This window comes from Piliocolobus tephrosceles, chromosome 8 (genome assembly GCF_002776525.5).
Source record: "Piliocolobus tephrosceles isolate RC106 chromosome 8, ASM277652v3, whole genome shotgun sequence".
Taxonomy (NCBI): Eukaryota; Metazoa; Chordata; class Mammalia; order Primates; family Cercopithecidae; genus Piliocolobus; species Piliocolobus tephrosceles.
Genome location: NC_045441.1, coordinates 14075539 through 14096507, shown reverse-complemented (window position 1 = coordinate 14096507; position 20969 = coordinate 14075539). Strand labels below are relative to the sequence as shown.

The 20969-nt window shown below is 48.9% G+C and overlaps 1 protein-coding gene across 2 annotated transcripts in view; it reads right to left on the bottom strand.

The window, feature by feature from the left end:
* Nucleotides 1-11516: 11516 nt before the first annotated feature.
* GTF2I (general transcription factor IIi) overlaps nucleotides 11517-20969 on the bottom strand; it is a 108029-nt gene continuing 98576 nt past the window's right edge. For both annotated transcript variants that reach the window (XM_023218669.2, XM_023218667.3), the window contains 7 exons: nucleotides 19662-19745; nucleotides 18807-18990; nucleotides 16686-16714; nucleotides 15333-15374; nucleotides 14223-14264; nucleotides 13365-13440; nucleotides 11517-12656 (listed from right to left, as the gene is read on the bottom strand). In XM_023218669.2, coding sequence (XP_023074437.1) covers nucleotides 13382-13440; nucleotides 14223-14264; nucleotides 15333-15374; nucleotides 16686-16714; nucleotides 18807-18990; nucleotides 19662-19745 — 440 coding nt within the window. In that variant the 3' untranslated portion in view covers nucleotides 11517-12656; nucleotides 13365-13381. The remainder of the gene's footprint in view (nucleotides 12657-13364; nucleotides 13441-14222; nucleotides 14265-15332; nucleotides 15375-16685; nucleotides 16715-18806; nucleotides 18991-19661; nucleotides 19746-20969) is intronic.

Below are 20969 nucleotides of genomic sequence, written 5' to 3'. Positions count from 1 at the left end.
GCTTTGCTTCTTCTTTCAGTTTCTGGGGACTCTTCAGGCTTGGAGGGTGTAAATGGGCAGAGTCACATTCACACACACCTGCAGGGACAAGGAAAAGAGTTTACACTTGTCCTTCCTGTTGCCTACATGGACCCCACAGGTTTTGGGGGTGAACCAAGCTGCTCCTGCCTCAGGGCCTTTGCATTTGCTGTGTCCCCTTGACCATCTTTCCCCCCTTGACCATATTCCCCGCCTTGACCATGTTCCCCCCATTCATCGTCTTCCCTCCATAACTCTCTCCTCCATTTCTCTGCTCAAATGTCACCTCTTCCGAGAAGCCTTCCTTGATAACTTCACATTGCACAGCAAACTTCATACCTTCCTCAGCCTCTTCCTGCCTCCTTTTTCTGCAGAGCACTTATTATCACTGATGCATCACCAATTGCATGTTATTTTTATTTATTATTATTGCTATTACTCTTTGAGACAGGGTCTTGCTTTGTTATCCAGGCTCAAGCACAGTGGTGTGATCAGTTCACTGCAGCCTCCAACTCTTGGGCTCCAGCAATACTCTTGCCTCAGCCTGTGGAGCTGCTGGGACTTCAGGTGCGTTCCACCATGCCCGGCTAATATTTTTAAATTTTTTTGTACAGACAGGGTCCTGCTATGTTGCCCACGATGGTCTCAAACTACTGGCCTCAAATGATCCTCCTACCTCTGCCTCCCACTGTTTTTGTTTTGTTTTGTTTTGAGATGGAGTCTCGCTCTTGTTGCCCAGGCTTGAGTGCAATGGCGTAATCTCAGCTCACTGCAACCTCCGCCTCCAAGGTTCAAGCAATTCTCTTGCCCTAGCCTCTCGAGTAGCTGGGATTACAGGCATGTGCCACCACACCTGGCTAATTTTTTTTTTTTTTTCAGTAGAGACTGGATTTCTCCATGTTGACCAGGCTGGTCTTGAGCTCCCAACCTCAGGTGATCCTCCCACCTCAGTCTCCCAAAGTGCTGGGAATGCAGGTGTAAGCCACCACACCTGGCCTTGCCTCTGCCTCCCAAAGAGCTGGGATTACAGGCATGAGCCACCGTGCCCGGCCTGACTTAATTTTTTTAGTCTCTCCTTTCCACAATGTGTGTCCCAGGAAAGCTAGGGCATGACCGGGTTATCAGGGGCTATAGCCCCAGCCCCTCCATCTAGTGCCTGACACACAGAGACCATAAATATTTGGATCGTGACTGCAACATTCACTGAGTGAAGGAATGAGTGAGTGAATGAATGAATGAGTGAATGAATGAATGAGTGAATGAGTGAATGAATGAATGAGTAAATGAAAGAGTGAATGAATGAATGAGTGAATGAATGAGTGAATGAGTGAATGAAGGAGTGAATGAAGGAGTGAGTGAGTGAATGAAGGAGTGAATGAATGAATGAGTGAATGAATGAATGAATGAGTGAATGAATGAGTGAATGAATGTGGGCATGGGAGTGTGCATTGCAAGTGCTAGGTGCTCGTCCTTGGCTATGTGTGGATGAGGGCCAGTGACAGCTGGGATGAAAATGGCACAGACTTTGAGTGAGACTTGAGTTCCGATCCTCAAGTAAGCAAATCGTTCATTGAATTGTTCCTTAGACCTGACTCAGTTTCTTCCAGAGTGAAATAAGACTGTCAGGCCAGGAAGGGGATTTGGGACAAAGAGGTGAGGAGGGAGCAGCGTGCCCAGGGACAGGCTGAGGCCTCTCTCTCCCACTCCCCCTAGAGCCTGGGAGGCCCAGAACTTTTGGAGCTCATTCAAGGTCATGAGTTCATGAGTGGCCAGCCTCAGCCCCAGGCAGCCTGCTGCAGCCTGTGCCTCCCAGCAGGCCAGGGGCTGCACCAACTCACCGTTGCCCAAGCCCAGGGTCGGCTTGTGGTCCGGACCTGATCTCCTGGGGGTGAGGATTGAGGCCTGGCAGATGAAAGCCGAGACATACTGGGCTTTTATTTATTTGTTTGAGGCGAAGTTTCGCTCTTGTTGCCCAGGCTGGAGTGCAGTGGTGCGATCTCTGCTCACTGCAACCTCTGCCTCCTGGGTTCAAGCGATTCTCCTGCCTCAGCTTCCCAAGTAGCTGGGATTACAGGTGCGCACCACCATGCCCGGCTAATTTTGTATTTTCAGTAGAGAAGGGGTATCACCCTGTTGGCCAGGCTGGTCTCGAACGCCTGAGCTCAGGAGATCCGCCCACCTCAGCCTCCCAAAGTGTTGGGATTAACAGGCCTGAGCCACGGTGCCTGGTCTTTTTTTTTTTGAAAAAAAAAAAAAAAAGACAGGGTCTCTGTCACCCAGGATGGAGTGCAGTTGCACAATCATAACTCACGGCAGCTTCCAACTCCTGGGCTCAGGCAGTCCTCCTGCCCTGGCCTCCCGGTGGGTTGGGACTCCAGGCACGTGCCACTGCACCTACCCTGTTCCTGCTTTTATTATCCAAGAAGTGTAGGGTCCATTCCATCTGCTCTGAAAGATTTGCTTGGCAAGTGCTTCACTTCTTCTTCTTTTGTTTTTTTCTTTTCGAGACAGAGTCTCTTTCTGTGCCCCAGGCTGACATGCAGTGGCACAATCCCGGCTCACTGCAAACTTCGCCTTCTGGGTACAAGCAATTCTCCCGCATCAGCCTCGCGAGTAGCTGGGATTACAGGTGTGCACCACCATGGCCAGCTAATTTTTTGTATTTTAATAGTGACGGGGTTTCACCAAATTGCCTAGCTGGTCTCGAACTCCTGACCTCAAGTGATCTGCCCACCTCGGCCTCCCAAAGCGCTGGGATTATAGCAGTGAGCCACCGCACCCGGCCTTTGCTTCTTTATAGAGAAGAAAAGTCACATCACCTGCCGGCACCTGCTCCCTCTGGTCCTTACTGTCCCCCACCTCCACCCTGAGGTCCCCAGCCCTGGGTGTGAGCAGCCTTGCAAGCCCTTCCTATGGTGATTTCCATCTATGTATCTCGGAGCCTTCCATGCAGAGAGATAGGCATTTGCAACAGGACCTACTCAGCAATGACAAGGAACTGTCCCACAGGGCGACACCGTGGAATCTTCCAGACACATCACTGACGGAAGGAAGGCAGGCACAGAGCATATGTTCTGGAGGATGTCATTTATACGAGGCTTGAAAACCGCCCAAGCCAGGCTGTGGTGTTGAAAGCCAGGGTGACCTCTGGGATGATGGCGGGGACAGTAGTGAAAAGAGGGAGCCGGAAGTGGTGGGTAATGTTTGCTTCCTCTCCAGATAGATGCTAGTTCCACAAGTGGGACCAGGTGAGGCGGCTCATGCCTGTAATCCCAGCACTTTGGGAGGCCGAGATGGGTGGATCACCTGAGGTCAGGAGTTTGAGACCAGCCTGTCCAACATGGTGTAACCCGGTCTCTACCAAAAATACAAAAATTAGATGGGTGTGGTGGCTCACACCTGTAATCCCAGCTACTCGGGAGGGTGAGACAGGAGAATCGTTTGAACTAGGGAGGCGGAGGTTGCAGTGAGCCGAGATTGTGCCACTGCGCTCCGGCCCGGGAAGCAGAGTGAGACTCTGTCTCAGAAAAAAAAAAAAAAAAAAAAGGCTCAGCACAGACGCCAGACCTGCAGTGGTGCTCACCTGGGCATGTGGAGGCGGGCAGGGGAAGGTTCTAGTGGGGATCGTTGTAAGCAGAGACTTTTGTGGGCTCTCGGCACTTCCTTCCCTTCCTCTAGCAGTCTTTCCACTCTTGCATAACTGCCTGGCCAGGGTGCTTGTCCTGTAGACACCCTGAACCCCTGGCTGTGATCTTTCCACTCTCCTCCTGTGGCCTCCCGAGACCCTGTCATGTTCCCACACAGTGCTCTGCAGACGGGGTATCCAGCAAGTTCGTTGGGTGAGCAGAGGCAGGAAGCGCTCCGAATTTGAGTTTGACCTTGTAATGACCTCTGTAGCAGGTTCACAGCCTTTTTTCAGGATGACATAGGATTTTTTTTTTCCGCTTTTTATATTTATTTATTTATTTTTGGTAGAGACAGGGTCTCCAGATGCTGCTTGGCCTGGTCTCGAACTCCAGTCTCAAGTGATCCTCTGGCCTCAGCCTCCCAAAATGCTGAGATTACAGGCATGAGCCACTGTGTCTGTCCAGGATTTAATTTAACGTGTGGATGAAACAAGGTCCAAATAATTTTTTTTTTTTTTTTTTTTTTTTGAGAGGGAGTCTCGCTCTGTCGCCCGGGCTGGAATGCAGTGGCCGGATCTCAGCTCACTGCAAGCTCCACCTCCCGGGTTCACGCCATTCTCCTGCCTCAGCCTCCCGAGTAGCTGGGACTACAGGCGCCCGCCACCTCGCCTGGCTAGTTTTTTGTATTTTTTAGTAGAAACGGGGTTTCACCATGTTAGCCAGGATGGTCTCGATCTCCTGACCTCGTGATCTGCCCGTCTCGGCCTCCCAAAGTGCTGGGATTACAGGCTTAAGCCACCGTGCCCGGCCAATTTTTTTAATTAAAAAAAAAAAAAAAAAAAAGGTTGGCACAGTGGCTCATGCCTGTAATTCCAGCACTTTGGGAGGCCCAGATGGGGGGACCACCTGAGGTCAGGAGTTTGAGACCAGCTTGGCCAACATGGTGAAGCTTGGTCTCTACTAAAAATTAAAAAATTAGCCAGGTGTGGTGGCGCAAGCCTGTAATCCCAGCTACTTGGGAGGCTGAGGTAGGAGAATCGCTTGAACCCAGGAGGCAGAGGTTGCAGTGAGTCGAGATCACGCCACTGCACTCCAGGCTAGGTGACAGTGAGACTCCATTTCAAAAAAATAAATAAAATAAAATAAAGTTAAGGAAGGAAGTAATAAAGAGATGAGAGTTTTTTCAGGGGGAGGAAATAGAATTTCTAAAAATGTTTGTATTGTGAAATATGTCAAAAACCGCATCTCTTACCTAATTATTATAAAGGAGACAGCTGGTGAACCATCACTGGGAGTTAGAACAATACCAGGGCCCCAAGAATTCCCCTACGTCCCGAGTGCTAACCCCGCCACCCCACCCTATGTCAAGCACTATATTCTAGGTGCTTTCTATTTACGATCACATCTTCTCCTCACAAGGAGGCTGTCAGGGAGTGGGTCCAATTTTTCCCACTTTACAGACGGGAAAACGGAGAGGAAAAAGATTGCCACAGCTGGTAAATGCAGAACTGGGATATGTTTTGTTTTTGTTTTGAGACGGAGTCTTGCTCTGTCACCCAGGCTGGAGTGCAGTGGCGCAATCCTGCCTCACTGCAACCTCCGCCTCCCCAGTTCAAGAAATTCTGCGTCAGCCTCCCGAGTAGCTTGGATTACAGGCTCACGCCACCATGTCCAGCTAATTTTTGTATTTTTTGTAGAGATGGGCTTTCCCCATGTTGCCCAGGCTGGTCTCGAACTCCTGACCTCAAGTGATCTGCCTGCCTTGTCCTCCCAAAGTGTTGGGGTTACAGGCATGAGCCATCACACCAGGCTAGAACCATGATTGAACTCAGGCAGTCTGGACCCAGGCCCATGATTTAACTGCTGCCCTCTCATGCCTTGCCCTTGAACGATGTGAATGAATGAATGAATGGGTGGGGGAAGGGGGCTCATGAGGGAAGCTGTCACCTCAAGCCAGGCTGGCGGGCCGTGGGGGCTTCCACGTCTGAGTGCCGGTCCTGGCCTTTTTCCAAATGTCACCTTCTCCACCCTCAGGCCACTTGGCCTTCCCCAGATGGGCTGAGCTCGCCATTTCCTTAACCAGGAAATCCCCAAGGCCAGGCCAGTGGGGACCATATGGGGAGAAAGGGAGCTTGGCGTCAGGGCATGGGACCCACGCGGTGCCCTCTGGCACAATTTATCAGGAGAGGAAATCTAGCAGTTCCTAGGACTGGAGCAAATCAGCCTTTGTGTGGGACAGTTCTTTCCCAGGTCTAACCTAAGCCTCTCCTGCTGCCTCTTCTTGAGTGAGTGACAGCCAGGATCCATCCCCTTGAACAGCCCTGGGTGGTGGCCTCCCGGGCCAGCCCATAGGACCAGCTCTTCCTCCTGCCTAGGGCAGCAGGATGGGCTCCAAGGTACCTATGATGCTGGCTCTCTGTGACCGGCCCTGTATTGGCAGGCAGGTGTCAATAGGCAGAAACGCTGGCCACTCCAGCCTGGCTGACATGGTGACACCCCGTCTCTACTACAAATACAAAAATTAGCCGGACGTGGTGGCAGGTGCTTGTAATCCCAGCTACTCAGGAGGCCGAGGCAGGAGACTCGCTTGAACCCAGGAGGTGGAGGTTGCAGTGAGCCGAGATCGCACCACTGTATTCCAGCCTGGCAGACAGAGTTAAGTGAGACTCCATTTCAAAAAAAAAAAAAAAAAAGGCAAAACAGAAACGTGGGCCTCTCACTGCCTCCCCAGAGACCCGTCTTCCTTTATCAACCAAATCGCCTGTGCTGGGCTCTGCTTGGCAGGGTGGACCCCGAGGCCTCGGCAGAGGGGAATCAGGGACCCGCCCGTGGGAGACTGGCCCAGGACAGAGCTGACCTACAGCCCTGGGAACTCCCTTCTCCCCTAGACCTGATCTCCAGCCCTTGGCCTAGGGACATGAGAGAATGGACTTCAGGCCCTAGGCATTCAACTCAGGGGAGTCAGACGGAGGCCCAGGCCGCGTCGGGAGATGTGCAGTCCACGGCTGAGCTGTGCACGTGGCTGAAGCTTCCTGAGCCTCCATCTTTTCATCTGTGAAATGGCACTAACCATTCTACCCACTTCATGGGCTGCCGTGAGGATTAAATAGGGTCAAGTACTAGGGTGGCAAACGTTGGCCGTCACCAGATACAAACTGCGCAGGGGCTGCCTCCAAGGTGCGGGGCGGGGAAATTGCCAGGTAGGAGGCAGGGCAGCTTCTTGCTGTTTAAATTGAGCTTTGAATGAAGAAAATGTCACACGAAGGACAGCAGACACCCCAAGTTGCTGGGACCACCGGCCCGGGGCTCTGACAGTGGGGGCAGTCTCATGATGTCCCTTGGAGAGCTGGTCTGGGTGTGGTGCAGCTGTGTGGGTGGCCTGGAAGCTTTCCCTGACATGGCCAGGCTGACAGTAACCAAGCCCATGGACAGGCTGGGCCTGTCACTACTGCACTGCACTGTGGCTTCTGGTCCAGCTCCAGGCACGACATGGGCCCTCATCAAATATGCACCACAGGAATGGGGACTCTTCAAGCCCCGCCCCTGCGGGAGCCCCACTTCTGTGCTCAGGGGCCCAGATGTCCTCTGCCACTCAGGAAGGCTAAACCCTGCAATGCACCACCACCCCTGGGGGCTTCGGTGAATTTTGTTTTGTTTTGTTTTGAGACAAAGTCTCGCTCCGTTGCCCAGGCTGGAGTGCAATGGCGCAATCTCGGTTCACTGCAACCCCCACCTCCCGGGTTCAAGCAATTCTCCTGCCTCAGCCTCCTGAGCAGCTGGGATTACAGGCTCCCGCCACCACACCTGGCTAATTTTTGTATTTTTAGTAGAGACAGGGTTTCTCCATGTTGGCCAGGCTGGTCTCAAACACCTGACCTCAGGTGATCTGCCCACCTCGGCCTCCCAAAGTGCTGGGATTACAGGCGTGAGCCACCGCGCCTGGCCGATAGTGATTTCTGTACACTTGAAACAAATTTCTGTAATGAGGAAATCATGTCCTAAGAGGCAACCAGTCACCGGGTCTGGAGTGGCCATTTCCACATCTCCCCAGCCCCAAGAAGTGCAATAAAGTCAGCGGTGGCGCGCTCCCTCTGGGACTTGCCAAGGGCCAGGCCCCTGCGCCACTTCCCAGGGGAATTCTGGGACAGTCGCTAAATCACACAGGCCTGGAGCTGGGGGCGGGCCGCCCGCAGACAGGCGGGACCTGTAGACGCGGCTTACTCACTGAGGGCTTACACGGGTGCAGAGGCACCACAGATCCCCATCACGCATGAGGACAACCTTGTCACCTCCGTGGGACTGAAGCTCATCTCCCGCAGGCCAGAAAAAGAAACTTGGGGCTGTGGTGTCAACACTTGCCACAGCTTCATGAACATGCACCTGACCTGCAGTGACTGCTGTCTATCCAGGGGCTTCCCCTGGAGGGTGTGGGACATACAGGAGGGGACAGTTTGAGAGTCAATCGGGACAGGAGTTCAACAGGTCCTTTGGATGCAGCTAGACCTTCTCAGCCTGTGGCATTTGGGGCTCTGGGAGGTGGGCCCTCTGCTCTCTTGCTGGCCCTGCCTGTGTCCACCAAATTGCCCTCACACCTCTGGAGGGGTCTCCTCCTGCATGCGTCCTTACTGCTTTATGTAGCCTGAGGAATGAGCAGCCTTGAGCCCCGGCAGGAAGTGGATGCCACAGCAGGCCCCGCTATTGCTTCTGGGGAGGAAGTCAGGCAGGAAACACCTTCCCCAGCTGGGCTTGCCTCACAAGCTATGTCAGAGCCGGCTTTCCCAACACTTCCTCAAAATTAAGGCGTGGTGCTGGGCGCAGTGGTTCACGCACGCCTGTAATCCCAGCACTTTGGGAGGTCCAGGCAGGCAGATGACTTGAGGTCAGGAGTTCAAGACCAGCCTGGCCTACATGGGAAAACCTGTCTCTACTAAAAATACAAAAATTAGCTGGGTGTGGTGGCGGACACCTGTAATCCCAGCTGCTCGGGACGCTGAGGCAGGAGAATAGCTTGAACCCGATAGGCGGAGGTTGCAGGGGGCCAAGATTGCACCACTGCACTCCAGCCTGGGCAACAGAGCGAGACTCTGTCTTGGGGGGGGGGGAAAAAAAAGGTGGGGGGGGGGTGGGGGTGCGGGAGGCAGGTAGGGAGGGTCATCGAGGCAGCTGGAGGGACAAAAGCATGGGCCACAGTCTGGGCTTGGTTTTTAGTCCAGTTCCCAGGGTGAGAAAGCCCCTGTGGTGCAGCCATACCTGCCCTTTGTCACTGATGGGCCACCAGGCCCCTAGGAACCTGTGATTTCTACAACCGGCTGCAAGCTGCATCCTGTCTGCCTGTGAGCCAGGAGAGCGGGCAGCCGTGGGTGAAGTACAGAGAGCCAGAGCTCACTTCCCACCATGAATCCGGGCAGGATCTGAACTCCAGGCAGGGGAAGTGATGCTTTTGAGGGTGAAGGGCCCGCAGCCCTGTCTGTGGTCATCTCCCTGGACTCGCAGGTCTAAGGACAGGGACAGCGGCCTCCAGGATTCTTAAAATCCGTCCCCTTCCTCTTCCCCATCATAGGGAAACTGAGGCACTTTGGGAGAACATCAAATCCTCAAAACACACCCAAGTCCAGAAACTGGGGCTTCCATTTAGGAAGACGAGCAGCGACCTTCCAGAAGATGGAAGTGGTCACTGGGCAGTGACTTTCCAAAAGATGCTCCTTTGGTGTGTGACCCTTATCTGCCCCCGATAAAATCCTTGAATTTACTAAGACCAGCGCTTGGAGTATAATGTGGAAACTAGAAAGGCCTGGTCCCTTGATCTTCCTCGCCAGTGGAACTTTTGATCTTTGGAGAGAAAAAAAAAAAAGCAGAAATGGGGCCTGGAGGAGGCTCAGAAAAACCAGCCTATGGCCGGGCACAGTTGCTCACGCCTGTTATCCTAGCACTTTGAGAGGCCAGGGTGGGCGGATCACCTGAGGTCGGGAGTTCAAGACCAGCCTGACCAACATGGAGAAACCCTGTCTCTACTAAAAATACAAAATTAGCCAGGTGTGGTCGCACATGCCTGTAATCCCAGCTACTCAGGAGGCTGAGGCAGGAGAATCACTTGAACTGGGAGGTGGAGGTTGCAGTGAGCCGAGATTGTGCCATTGCGCTCCAGCCTGGGCAACAAGGGTGAAACTCTGTCTCGAAAATAAAAGACATACAGAGACCAACCTACTTCAAAATGCAACTGAAGACACCTACTTGCACCGTATTGCTTTTTCAATCCAGACTACTGGGCTAATGAAGATTTTACTGGGCAAGTTAACTTCCCCTTCACCCTCTGAAGAATCACATTATCCGCCTTTTAGAAATGCACTGCCTGAGGTCGGGCACAGTGGCTCATGCCTGTTATCCCAGCACTTTGGGAGGCCGAGGCAGGTGGATCACTTGAGGTTAGGACTTTGAGACTAGCCTGGTCAACATAGCGAAACCCCGTCTCTACTAAAAATACAAAAATTAGCCGGGCGTGGTGGTGGGTGGCTGTAATCCCAGTTACTCGGGAGGCTGAGACAGGAGAATCTCGAACCCAGGAGGCGGAGGTTACAGTGAGCCAAGATTGCACCACTGCACTCCAGCCTGGGCAACAGAGTGAGACTCCGTCTTCAAAAAAAAAAACAAAAACAAAACACACACACACACAGATGCACTGCCTGTTCATTCATTAATGCAGGTGGCTAATGGCTCTTCTTTTTAAGAGACAGGGTCTCACTGTCACCCAGACTGGCGTGCAGTGGTATAATCACTGCAGTGGCTCAAGTGATCCTCCCATCTCAGCCTCCCTATTAGCTAGAACTACAGCTGTACACCATAGCACCTGGCTTAAATCAAATCCTTTGTGTGTGTGTGTGTATATATATATATAAAATAAAAATACGTGTATATACCTGAGGCCATATATATAAAATAAAAATACGTGTATATACCTGAGGCCAGACCAGCCTGGCCAACATGGTGAAACCCCATCTCTACTAAAAATACAAAATTTAGCCATGTGTGTTGGTGGGTGCCTGCAACCTCAGCTATTCGGGAGGCCGAGGTAGAATTGCTTGAACCTGTGAGGGGGAGGTTGCAGTGAGCTGAGATTGCACCACTCTGCTCCAGCCTGGGGACAACAGAGTTAAGACTGTCTCAAAAAAAAGAAAGAAAGAAAAAGAAAAAAATGTGTTATGTACACACAGAATTGTTGTAACGGATTGAATCATGAATCTCCTTGGCAAGTCTGTGACCTCACAAATGAGTGTGAAACCAGTAACTGAATGGAGATTCATGGAAGAGCTGGGCTTTCGCCAACAGCAGCCTTGCCATGGCCCTGATTCTCCAGGATCGGTGCTGGGAGGTGTGGCTGAGGGTGGCACGGCAGGGCACGTTTTAAGGACACGTTCAAAGAACTGTGAGATGCTATCAGAGAAGCGGTCTCCTCCCAGGTTAGCAGGCAGGTGAATCGTGAGATCAGTTTCCCTCTCTGGCACACGCGGATAGGGCACGGCAGAGGCAGGGACCACGCTGAGAACAGAAGAGCCTCAGAGCCAGTGTGTGGGCTCAGGCAAGAGCGGCTGCTGCATGAGCTCTCGATGGTAGGGGCTTTTGGCTCCCAAAATCGTATGTGAGCTGCTCTCCATCCACAGCTGGCTGGCCCAGACAGAAGGGTGGGTGGGGGCCCTGGCCCAGCTCAGAGGAGACGGGCAGCAGTGGTCTGAGAAACACCGCAAGTGACACTGTCTCTGGGAGGCCCGGCAGGCTCTGCCCAGCGCCAGCCTCAGCCTCGGTCTGCATCCCACCTACGCCGAGCCACCCCCAAACTTCCCCAGACAGAACCATGAAAACAGCCGAGAGAGCAATGACTTAGTGTGTGAAAGGCATGGATGGATTTTATTGATTACCCTATATCTACAATTTGAGGTAAAATAGAAGCAACACATAAAAGGGCCTATTTCTGCTACCATGTCATATAATTCTCCATTGTGAATATTGTGATAAAGCTACTGAGAACTATGCTGTCACAGAGCCTAGCTTCTTGTAGAGCTGGTATTTTACAACTCGCATTGCTTGTGAAATCTCAACACATGTAAGACTCTCCTAGGAAGGCGCAGAACGTCAGAGGCTGCATCCTCAGCCCCCTGATCCCTCCTCCCTCCCCGTGCTGGCACCTCAGGGTTACAAGAAGAACTAGGAAGTAATGCCGGCCATGGCGACCCCTGGAGAGGGGACCGGCTAGAACCACGTTCCTAAGAATCCACGCCACAGCAGGTCCCGCGATGTCGGGGCCTTAGTGTCATCGAGCTAGCCCCAATCCTCAACCCGATCTTCAACTTCTGGTACACCATGCATTTTATTTGGACGAAAAGTAAAAGTGGAAGAGGTTCTCTCTGTATTTACTCTGTAATTCACACGCTGAGATACTGACCTCTGACTGTTAGGTGATCCAGATGGTTTTGCTTTTAATTATGATAAAAAAAAACATAGGAACCATGAGAGATAGCTTAGGAAAAGGTTTAGTCAAATATACAGATAGGAACTGTTCACTCAGTCATTAAGGAGAGCCGTGAACAAAGGATCATTTAAATGATTTTTTTTTTTTTCAAATAGAAAAACTAAAGAACTGAACTATCACAGGAATTTTTCTTCACTGCAGAAGCTGAGATGTTCCAGTAGGAGATATCTTCACTTGATTGGAAAATAAACACCGTAACTCAAGGCTCTGCTGAGTACATAAAAAATCTGGTGAGATTCATTCCTGTCATTTTCCCTGTCGTTTCCCAGCATTGCTGTATAATCCTGATAATACATTCCCAAGTACACCAGCCATTCCAGACCCACAGTCACTCTGCTCTTTAATTCACAGAACTGCTGAAAAAGTAGACATTTCTATCTAAAAGTAGAAAAAAAGGTTTGTATAGAAGGTATTTCTGTTATACAAGTATATTACACAGCTTGGGGAAGTGACACGTCCGAAAAGCTCTTCTCAACCACTGATACTTTAAGCTAAAATAGGAGAGAAAACAAACAAGCAAGCAAACAGGTTAATCTAATTACAGGAATTTAACAGTCACGAATATCACAACTTAATTTGCAAATTCGGGTAACAATGACTTGGATTCGGATGCACTCATAAAGCAGGATGAAACCTTAAGTCCATGAGCTGACAGGGTAAGGCAAATTCCAGTACAACAAGTCTCTGGATTCAAAAAAAAAAAAAATCCATTGTCAAAGTTTCCTGACTTCGGGTCTCAAGCTACTGCTCCTGTTATAACTTGGCCAAATTTAAGAAATCTGGAATAACAGGATCAGACTTGTGAACTCAACTCTGCAAGATGAACAATAATAGATCTGCAGCTCTGTGAGACTCTGTAAAATACTATTACTACGGGAAAAAAAAAGTCAGTCTAATGATTCTGACTCATAGTGAATTCCAATGAGAAGGACAACGTTTACTCTATAGATTAGAAACAACATTCTTTTTAAGGCAAAAGTGCTTTTACATCTTTGACTGAGAGACATATATTGATCCAAGGAGAATCTCCCTGTTGAATCTTCTAGCTTAAACATCCAGGAAGGCTCCCACCTGGCCCCCACATTCCCTGAAGGCAGGGCCACCATCTTATGTGGAAATGGGGAGATCACATTAGCTACGCATATGCAGGGGGTTCAGATGGACACCACACGGCATCCCTGACACAGAAGCTGATTTACCCTAGGAGGGAAGAGGTCTACCACGTGGGGTCTGGTTCTTGCTTGATCTGAGAGCTTCCATCAGTCTCTTTTATTTCTATCAATGGAAAAAAAAATGGTACCGATTAATTATTTTGCAGACCTGCTCAATGATAAATCCATTCGTACCAAACTGTTTACTAAGATATGGTTTAATAATAAGAAGAACAAGACACCAAACATCAAAAGAGCTTCAGAGAGAAGTCTCTTTAGCAATACATTCAAAATTTTGTTACTTAAGTTTTCAAAGTAACAAACATCTCCTGGCTTTTACACATTTAAAGGACACACATTATGTTATCTAGGTTATGTAGCAGAGTCATTCACAGAGAATTTACCAAGTCATCTGGGGGAAATGGAGCAAAGGCAGCTATACGTCATCTCACAACAGCATAACCTGCAAATCCAATTCACCCAGAAGAAAGAGAGCAAAACCACCACTCAATAGTTTAAACACACAATCCTTTGTCCTGGTAAAAAGTCTTGGATGGGCGAGGTGGCTCGTGCCTGTAATCCGAGCACTTTGGGAAGCCAAGGCTGGCAGGTCACCTGAGGTCAGGAGTCCGAGACTAGCCTGGCCAACATGGTGAAACCCCGTTTCTACTAAAAATATAGAAATTAGCCAAGCATGATGGTGCAGGCCTGTAATCCCAGCTACTCGGGAGGCTGAGGCAGGAGAATTGCTTGAGCCTGGCAGGCGGAGGTTGCAGAGATCACGCCACCTCACTCCAGCCTGGGTGACAGAGCGAGACCCTGTCTTAAAAAAAAAAAAAAAAGAAAAGAAAGAAAAAGAAGAAAGAAGAAGTCTTAAGGACTTGCAGGACCACCCCACCCTTTTACCTTCTGTGGCTGGAACTTCCAACTGGCTTGGTTCAGCTGATTCTAAAGAGAAACAAAGAGATTGATTTCCATATTGTCCAACAGCTGCTTTATACTATGAAAGAACCCAGGAGGAGGAAGAGGAAAAAAGCCCTCCAGACTCTGTACAAACACAGGTGCATGATGGCACAATGCCCACGGTCTTGAGGTGGAGCACACAATTATCCAAGTGTACTTTCAAATTTCTGTTTCTCAAATGCAGTCCTAAGTTTACACATACAGCTGAAGTCTGAAAGAGCAGTCTTAACATAGCTCTACCGTGAAAACAACAAGTGCCTTAGTTAGTTATGCTTTCTTCCTCATCCTTCTGTTTACTCCCTTTAATAAAAGCTTTTCATTACTGTTTTGTTTTTGTTCATGTTTGTTTTTTTGAGACACAATCTCCCTTTGTTGCCCAGGCTGGAGTGCAGTGGTGCGATCTTGGCTCAATGCAACCTCCACCTCCCAGGTTCAAGCAGTTCTCCTGCCTCGGCCTCCCGAGTAGCTGGGACTATAGGTGCCCACCACCACGTCCGGCTAATTTTTGTATTTTTAGTAGATATAGAGTTTTACCAGGTTGGGCAGGCTGGTCTCGAACTCCTGATCTCAAGTGATCCACCCGCTCCGGCCTCCCAAAGTGCTGGGATGATAGGCGTGAGCCACCGCGCCCAGCCTCATTACTTTCAATGACTCACATAGCACCGGGCCATTCCACTTGTTTTATAAGGAATTTTTTAAAAGCACAATCTGTACATTTCTACTCAAGAACATTTTGCTCAATGACTTATGGCAGACATTAGAAATGGACGGCATAGAGTCAGGTTAAAATGAAGACCCTCTTTCTCTGCCATTTCATCCTATCCATTAATCCTGGGGTTCCTGATGTTAGGCCTGAGCTGGGATAGGGGGTGCAAATGGTTTGCAGCCCCCTGTTCTCAATCAGGACCCACAGCTTGAATTTATGTTTTGATCAGCTGTCAAACCCAGGAGTGAAAAGCACAGAGAAGCATGTGTGCACTGTGTAACTGAGTCCCCTCAGGGCAGGCGACTGCGTGGCAGGAGTAGCTCCAGGCCCTCCCCTGCCTCACTCACCTTGTATCACGGGGCCTTCTGACTCACTCTGATCAACCAGCTCTGAAAATGAAGCAGATCGGTTTAATAATGTAAGGATGTGTTGTTCCCTTTGACAAGCATTTTAACATACATTTGCTCAAGATGAGAAGGATACAAACCTCAGAGTTCTGCTATGGTCCTCAGAATCACTAATTCATAGTAATTACCATAAAACTCTATTCCACACTACCGCACAAGAACAGGAACAAAAGAGAACATTTTATTTATTTATGTATTATTTATGTAAATAAATAATTTATTGAGACAGAGTTTTGCTCTTGTTGTCCAGGCTGGAGTGCAATGGCACGATCTAGCTCACTGCAATCTCTGCCTCCAGGATTCAAGCGACTCTCCTGCCTCACCCTCCCAAGTAGCTGGGATTACAGGTGTCTGCCACCACGCCCAGCTGATTTTTGTATTTTTAGTAGAGACAGGTTTTCACCATGTTGGACGGGCTGGTCTCAAACTCCTAACCTCAAGCGATCCGCCTGCCTCAGCCTCCAAACTGCTGGGATTACAGGCGTGAGCCACCACTCCTGGCCTCACTTTTATACATTTTTAATAATAAAGTTGAGAATAAAAACACACTCGCAAAATTAAGTTTGGCTCAAAATACTACTGAAAATGACATCAATGTTAAGGAATTGAAAGGACATTTGTTCACCCGCTCGGCAATATTTGAAAGCCCAATGTGTGCCAGACACTGTGCTGAAACAGTAATAGAAGCAGGCACATTAAGTGACTTACTTTGGCACGAAATCCAAGCACAGTGATTATAACAGTCATAAAAGCAGTAATAAATATAGATTGTATTCACTGAGCACACACCGTAGGCTAAGCACATACTATAGGCTAGACGCTGTTCTAGGTTAGGGGGCTGCAAACTCTTTTCTTACAGAGCCAATTAGTAAGCATTTTAGGTTTTGCAAGCACACATTTGCTGTTACCACCTCTCAATGCTGCCATAAACAAATGAACACGATGGTGGTTTCAATAAAACTTTATGCACACACCTCAGCAGGAGCTTGCTGACACTTGTTCTAGATGCTTTCCATCTACTGAAACGACTCCCCCAGAATCAGTGCTATTATTACCATTTTATGATTAAGTGCATCGAGGATGGGAAAAGTTAAGAAGCTTGAAGAATTTTACAACTTGGAAGTGCCTGGTGTTTTTACTGAGGGCTAAAATAAGTATCTGGCATGGCTGCTGACGTAGGTGAAGTAACGTGATATACTTTAAGCACATATACACACTCACACGCACACGTCACACTCACACGCACACGTCACACCCCAGGGCAAAAACAAAAACACTTCACAAAATACTCACGGTTATTTATCACAAGTCCTGGAAATGGTCTAAAGAGAGAAACAAATTGTAAAGTATAATAATTTATTTTCACTCTAGAAGAATTTACAGGTATAACTGTCTATTCAAGTCATACCTTGCCCATGTCATTTACGTACTACAGTGAGAAGTATTATCCACGACCTTATAAACTTACGGAAGAGATAGATAGGTATGTGTCCATAATAAGAAACTGTTAGAAAATGTTACGCAGTAAATGGAGGAAAAACAAAAAACAGAAGCGCAGAGCGGGGAACAGAGTGATTCTAAGTTCAACGCACGGAAGAATGGAAGGGGCTTTTTGCCTAACTCCTGGGAACGATATGGAGAATGACCGTGGGTGAAGCGGAACAAAAATATGAGATTTTGAGGGAAAGAAAGTTGGAAGAAGACGAGTGAATGAGAAGAAGCCTCAAGAGGATTTATTATGAGATTTCTGGGTGCCAGTCCTAAGAGATTTGAACTAGAGACAGTGGCAGTTTGATGATGAACTGATTGGGTAGGTTGAGTTGTAGCTAAGTTTCTGGGACGCTGGAAGAAAAAGAGGAAGCTAACCTGGGGTTGGTGGTCAGGTGGGCGTCTCTTTTTTTTTTTGAGACGGAGTCTTGCTCTGTCACCCAGGCTGGACTGCAGTGGCGCAATCTCGGCTCACTGCAAGTTCCACCTCCCGGGTTCACGCCATTCTCCTGCCTCAGCCTCCTGAGTAGCTGGGACTACAGGCACCCACCACCATGCCCGGCTAATTTTTTGTATTTTTAGTAGAGACGGGGTTTCACCGTGTTAGCCAGGATGGTCTCGATCTCCTGACCTCATGATTCGCACGCCTCGGCCTCCCAAAGTGCTGGAATTACAGGTGTGAGCCTCCGCACCCGGCCTAGGTGGGCGTCTCTTATGGTAACAAGGACACAGGAAGGAATGTGGTGCTCAAATGGTGTTAGAGGGCGAGTACAATCATCATGCCTGCTCTATGGGAGGGAGCTGACACTCTCCGTGGTAACAATGGTCACTCTCATTTACAGACAAGGAACACAGTGACCAGGCTAACAAATGGCTGATGGAAGGTTGAATCCGTCTGACCCAAAGCCTGTGACACGGCGCCCTAAGACAGAGGTTGGCAAAGTTTTTCTTTCTTTCTTGAGATAGAGTCTCACTCTGTCACCCAGGCTGGAGTGTAATGGCATAATCTCGGCTCACTACAACCTCCACCTCCTGGGTTCAAGCGATTCTCCTGCCTCAGCCTCTCAAGTAGCTGGGACTACAGGCACTCACCATCATGCCCAGCTAACTGCTGTATTTGTGTAGAGACAGGGTTTCACCATGTTGGCCAGGCTGGTCTGGAACTCCTGACCTCATGTGATCTGCCTGCCTTGGCCTCCCAAAATGCTGGGATTACAGACGTGAGCCACTGTGCCCGGCCAAGGTTTTTCTTTTTTTTGGAAACGGAGTCTCACTGTGTCGCCCAGGCTGGAGTGCAGTGGCCGGATCTTAGCTCACTGTAAGCTCCGCCTCCCGGGTTCACACCATTCTCCTGCCTCAGCCTCCTGAGTAGCTGGGACTACAGGCGCCCGCCACTGCACCCAGCTAGTTTTTTTGTATTTTTTAGTAGAGACGGGGGTTTCACTGTGTTAGCCAGGATAGTCTCGATCTCCTGACCTTGTGATCCGCCCGTCTCGGCCTCCCAAAGTGCTGGGATTATAGGCTTGAGCCACCGCACCCGGCCAAGGTTTTTCTATAAAGTGCTAGAGAGTAAATATTTTAGACTTTGGAGGCCATGCCGTCTCAGTCCCAGCTATTTACTCACTGTGACAGGAAAGCAGCCATGGATAATACGGCCGTAGCTGTGTTTCAGGAAGTCTCTAAAAATAGGAGGCAGGCTGAATTTGGCAAACAGTTCTAGTTTGCCAACCCTTTGCCAAAGAATTAAAAGAGTCGGCTTAGGCAGAGGCACATCTAACATTCTACTGACGAAACAAGTTATCTTTATTTGTTCATTGCATAGCACAGGAAGCCTGATTCGATGACTACCTGTGGCTGAATTTTAGATGAGTCAGCCTCACGAGCTCCAGATTTGTTCCTGTGACTAAGCAGAAAACTCTCACTTACCTAATGACCGTGAATTTGATAAACTCGGCAGAATCTAAGATCCTTCTCATGGAGCTGATTTCCAGGTAGCTGGGGGCTTTGAAGGATACCCCCGGGGGCATGCCGTCAACCACCACACAGCCAGGGTTAATTGTGATTTTCCTGTAGGGAACTTTCACAGGAAAACCCATACCAATGGCTTCACCTACAGCGACAGTGAGACAAACAGCACAACAGCACAGATTAACCCACTGCCTTAAAAAGTCTGTCAAATGCACCAGATCAACATTTATTTTAAAGACTGTCTCTGCTGTTAACTAAGGTCTTTGTACACTTCAAACAAATTTAAAAATGAACCTTAAAAAAAATTCTTTTTGAGACAGAGTCTCACTCTGTCACCTAGGTTGGAGTGCGATGGCTTGATCTCAGCTCACTGCAATCTCTGCCTCCCAGATTCAAGCAGTTCTCATGCCACAGCCTCCTGAGTAGCTGGGATTATAGGCATGCGCCACCATACCTGGCTAACTTTTTATATTTTTTCAGTAGAGACAGGGTTTCACCATGTTGGCCAGGTTGGTCTCGAACTCCTGGCCTCAACGAATCCACCCGCCTCGGCCTCCCAAAATGCTGGGATTACAAGCGTGAGCCACACTGCCAGACGGTGAACCTTAAATTCATGAACTTTTATACTGACAGTCAATAATAGAACACTAATGGTATCTTATTAAATTTAGCATAAACAAAACACTTACTTTTAAATTTTAATTCCTTTTCTATAGGAGGATTACAACCACCTAACCATCATCTGCTGAAAAGATCTTACTAAAACAAATCTCTTTGCTTATAGCAACTGTACTTTGCAAATGCAAAACTTACCAAATTTCCGACTAAAGAGGTCATTCACTTGTTCTCTTAGCTGTCTAGCTTTTTCAACTTTCGAGAGTCTTTCATTATCATCATCTGAAACAGTTCAGAGAAAACCCAAAACTTAAATACTGCTTTTTTTTTTTTTTTTTTTTTTTTTTTGGGTAAAGAGATGGTATCTCACAATGTTGCCCAGACTGGCCTCGAACTCTTGGGCTCAAGCGATCCTCCTGGCTTAGTCTTCCAAGTAGCCGGGACTACAGGTACAAGCCGCTGCTCAATGATGCACTTTTAATCCCAATGTATAGGAGCTCTGTGTAATGTTTTCAAGCATTTATCATTTTTATTTTATTTATTTATTTTTTTTTTTTGAGACAGTCTCGGTCTGTCGCCCAGGCTAGAGTGCAGTGGCCAGATCTCAGCTCACTGCAAGCTCCGCCTCCCGGGTTTACGCCATTCTCCTGCCTCAGCCTCCCGAGTAGCTGGGACTACAGGTGCCCGCCACCTCGCCCGGCTAGATTTTTGTATTTTTTTTAGTAGAGACGGGGTTTCACCGTGTTAGCCAGCATGGTCTCGATCTCCTGACCTCGTGATCCGCCCATCTCGGCCTCCCAAAGTGCTGGGATTACAGGCTTGAGCCATCGCGCCCGGCCGCATTTGCCATTTTTAAACGATTTAAGTATTTGAGCACTTTGAACTCAATTAAATTTGAAATTGTTTAAAATAATGCCTAACTAAAAATATTACAAACTTATTCTTGTTATAAAGACCTTTACCTGCTGTTTTATATAGATTTTTTATTTCCCAGACGGAGTATCGCTCTGTCACCCAGGCTGGAGTACAGTGGCGCCATCTTGGCTCACTGCGACCTCTGCCTCCCAAGTTCAAGCATTTCTCCTGCTTTAGCCTCCCAAGTAGCTGGGATTACAGCCACGCACCACCACGCCTGGCTAATTTTTTTGTATTTTTAGTAGAGACAGGGTTTCACCATGTTGGCCAGGCTGGTTTTGAACTCCTGACCTCAAGTGATCCTCCCGCCTCAGCCTCCCAAAGTGCTGGGATTACAGGCATGAGCCACCGTGCCCGGCCTTATATAGACCCTTTTTAAGGAACAGACTAGACACATTTGTGTGGTTAACAGGATTTAGCTCATGCCAAGTGCCAAAACTTGAGGGAGCTGTTTGGAGAGCAACTGTATTTGGAAGGCAACTGCTGTAGGGGTCTGGGAGGAGCGCCAGGCAATGTGTAACGTATCCGAGTACCTGGAGGAGCTGAGCAAACCTCTCTAGTTGGGAGAGTCCAAGAGGCCCTGAAGAGACC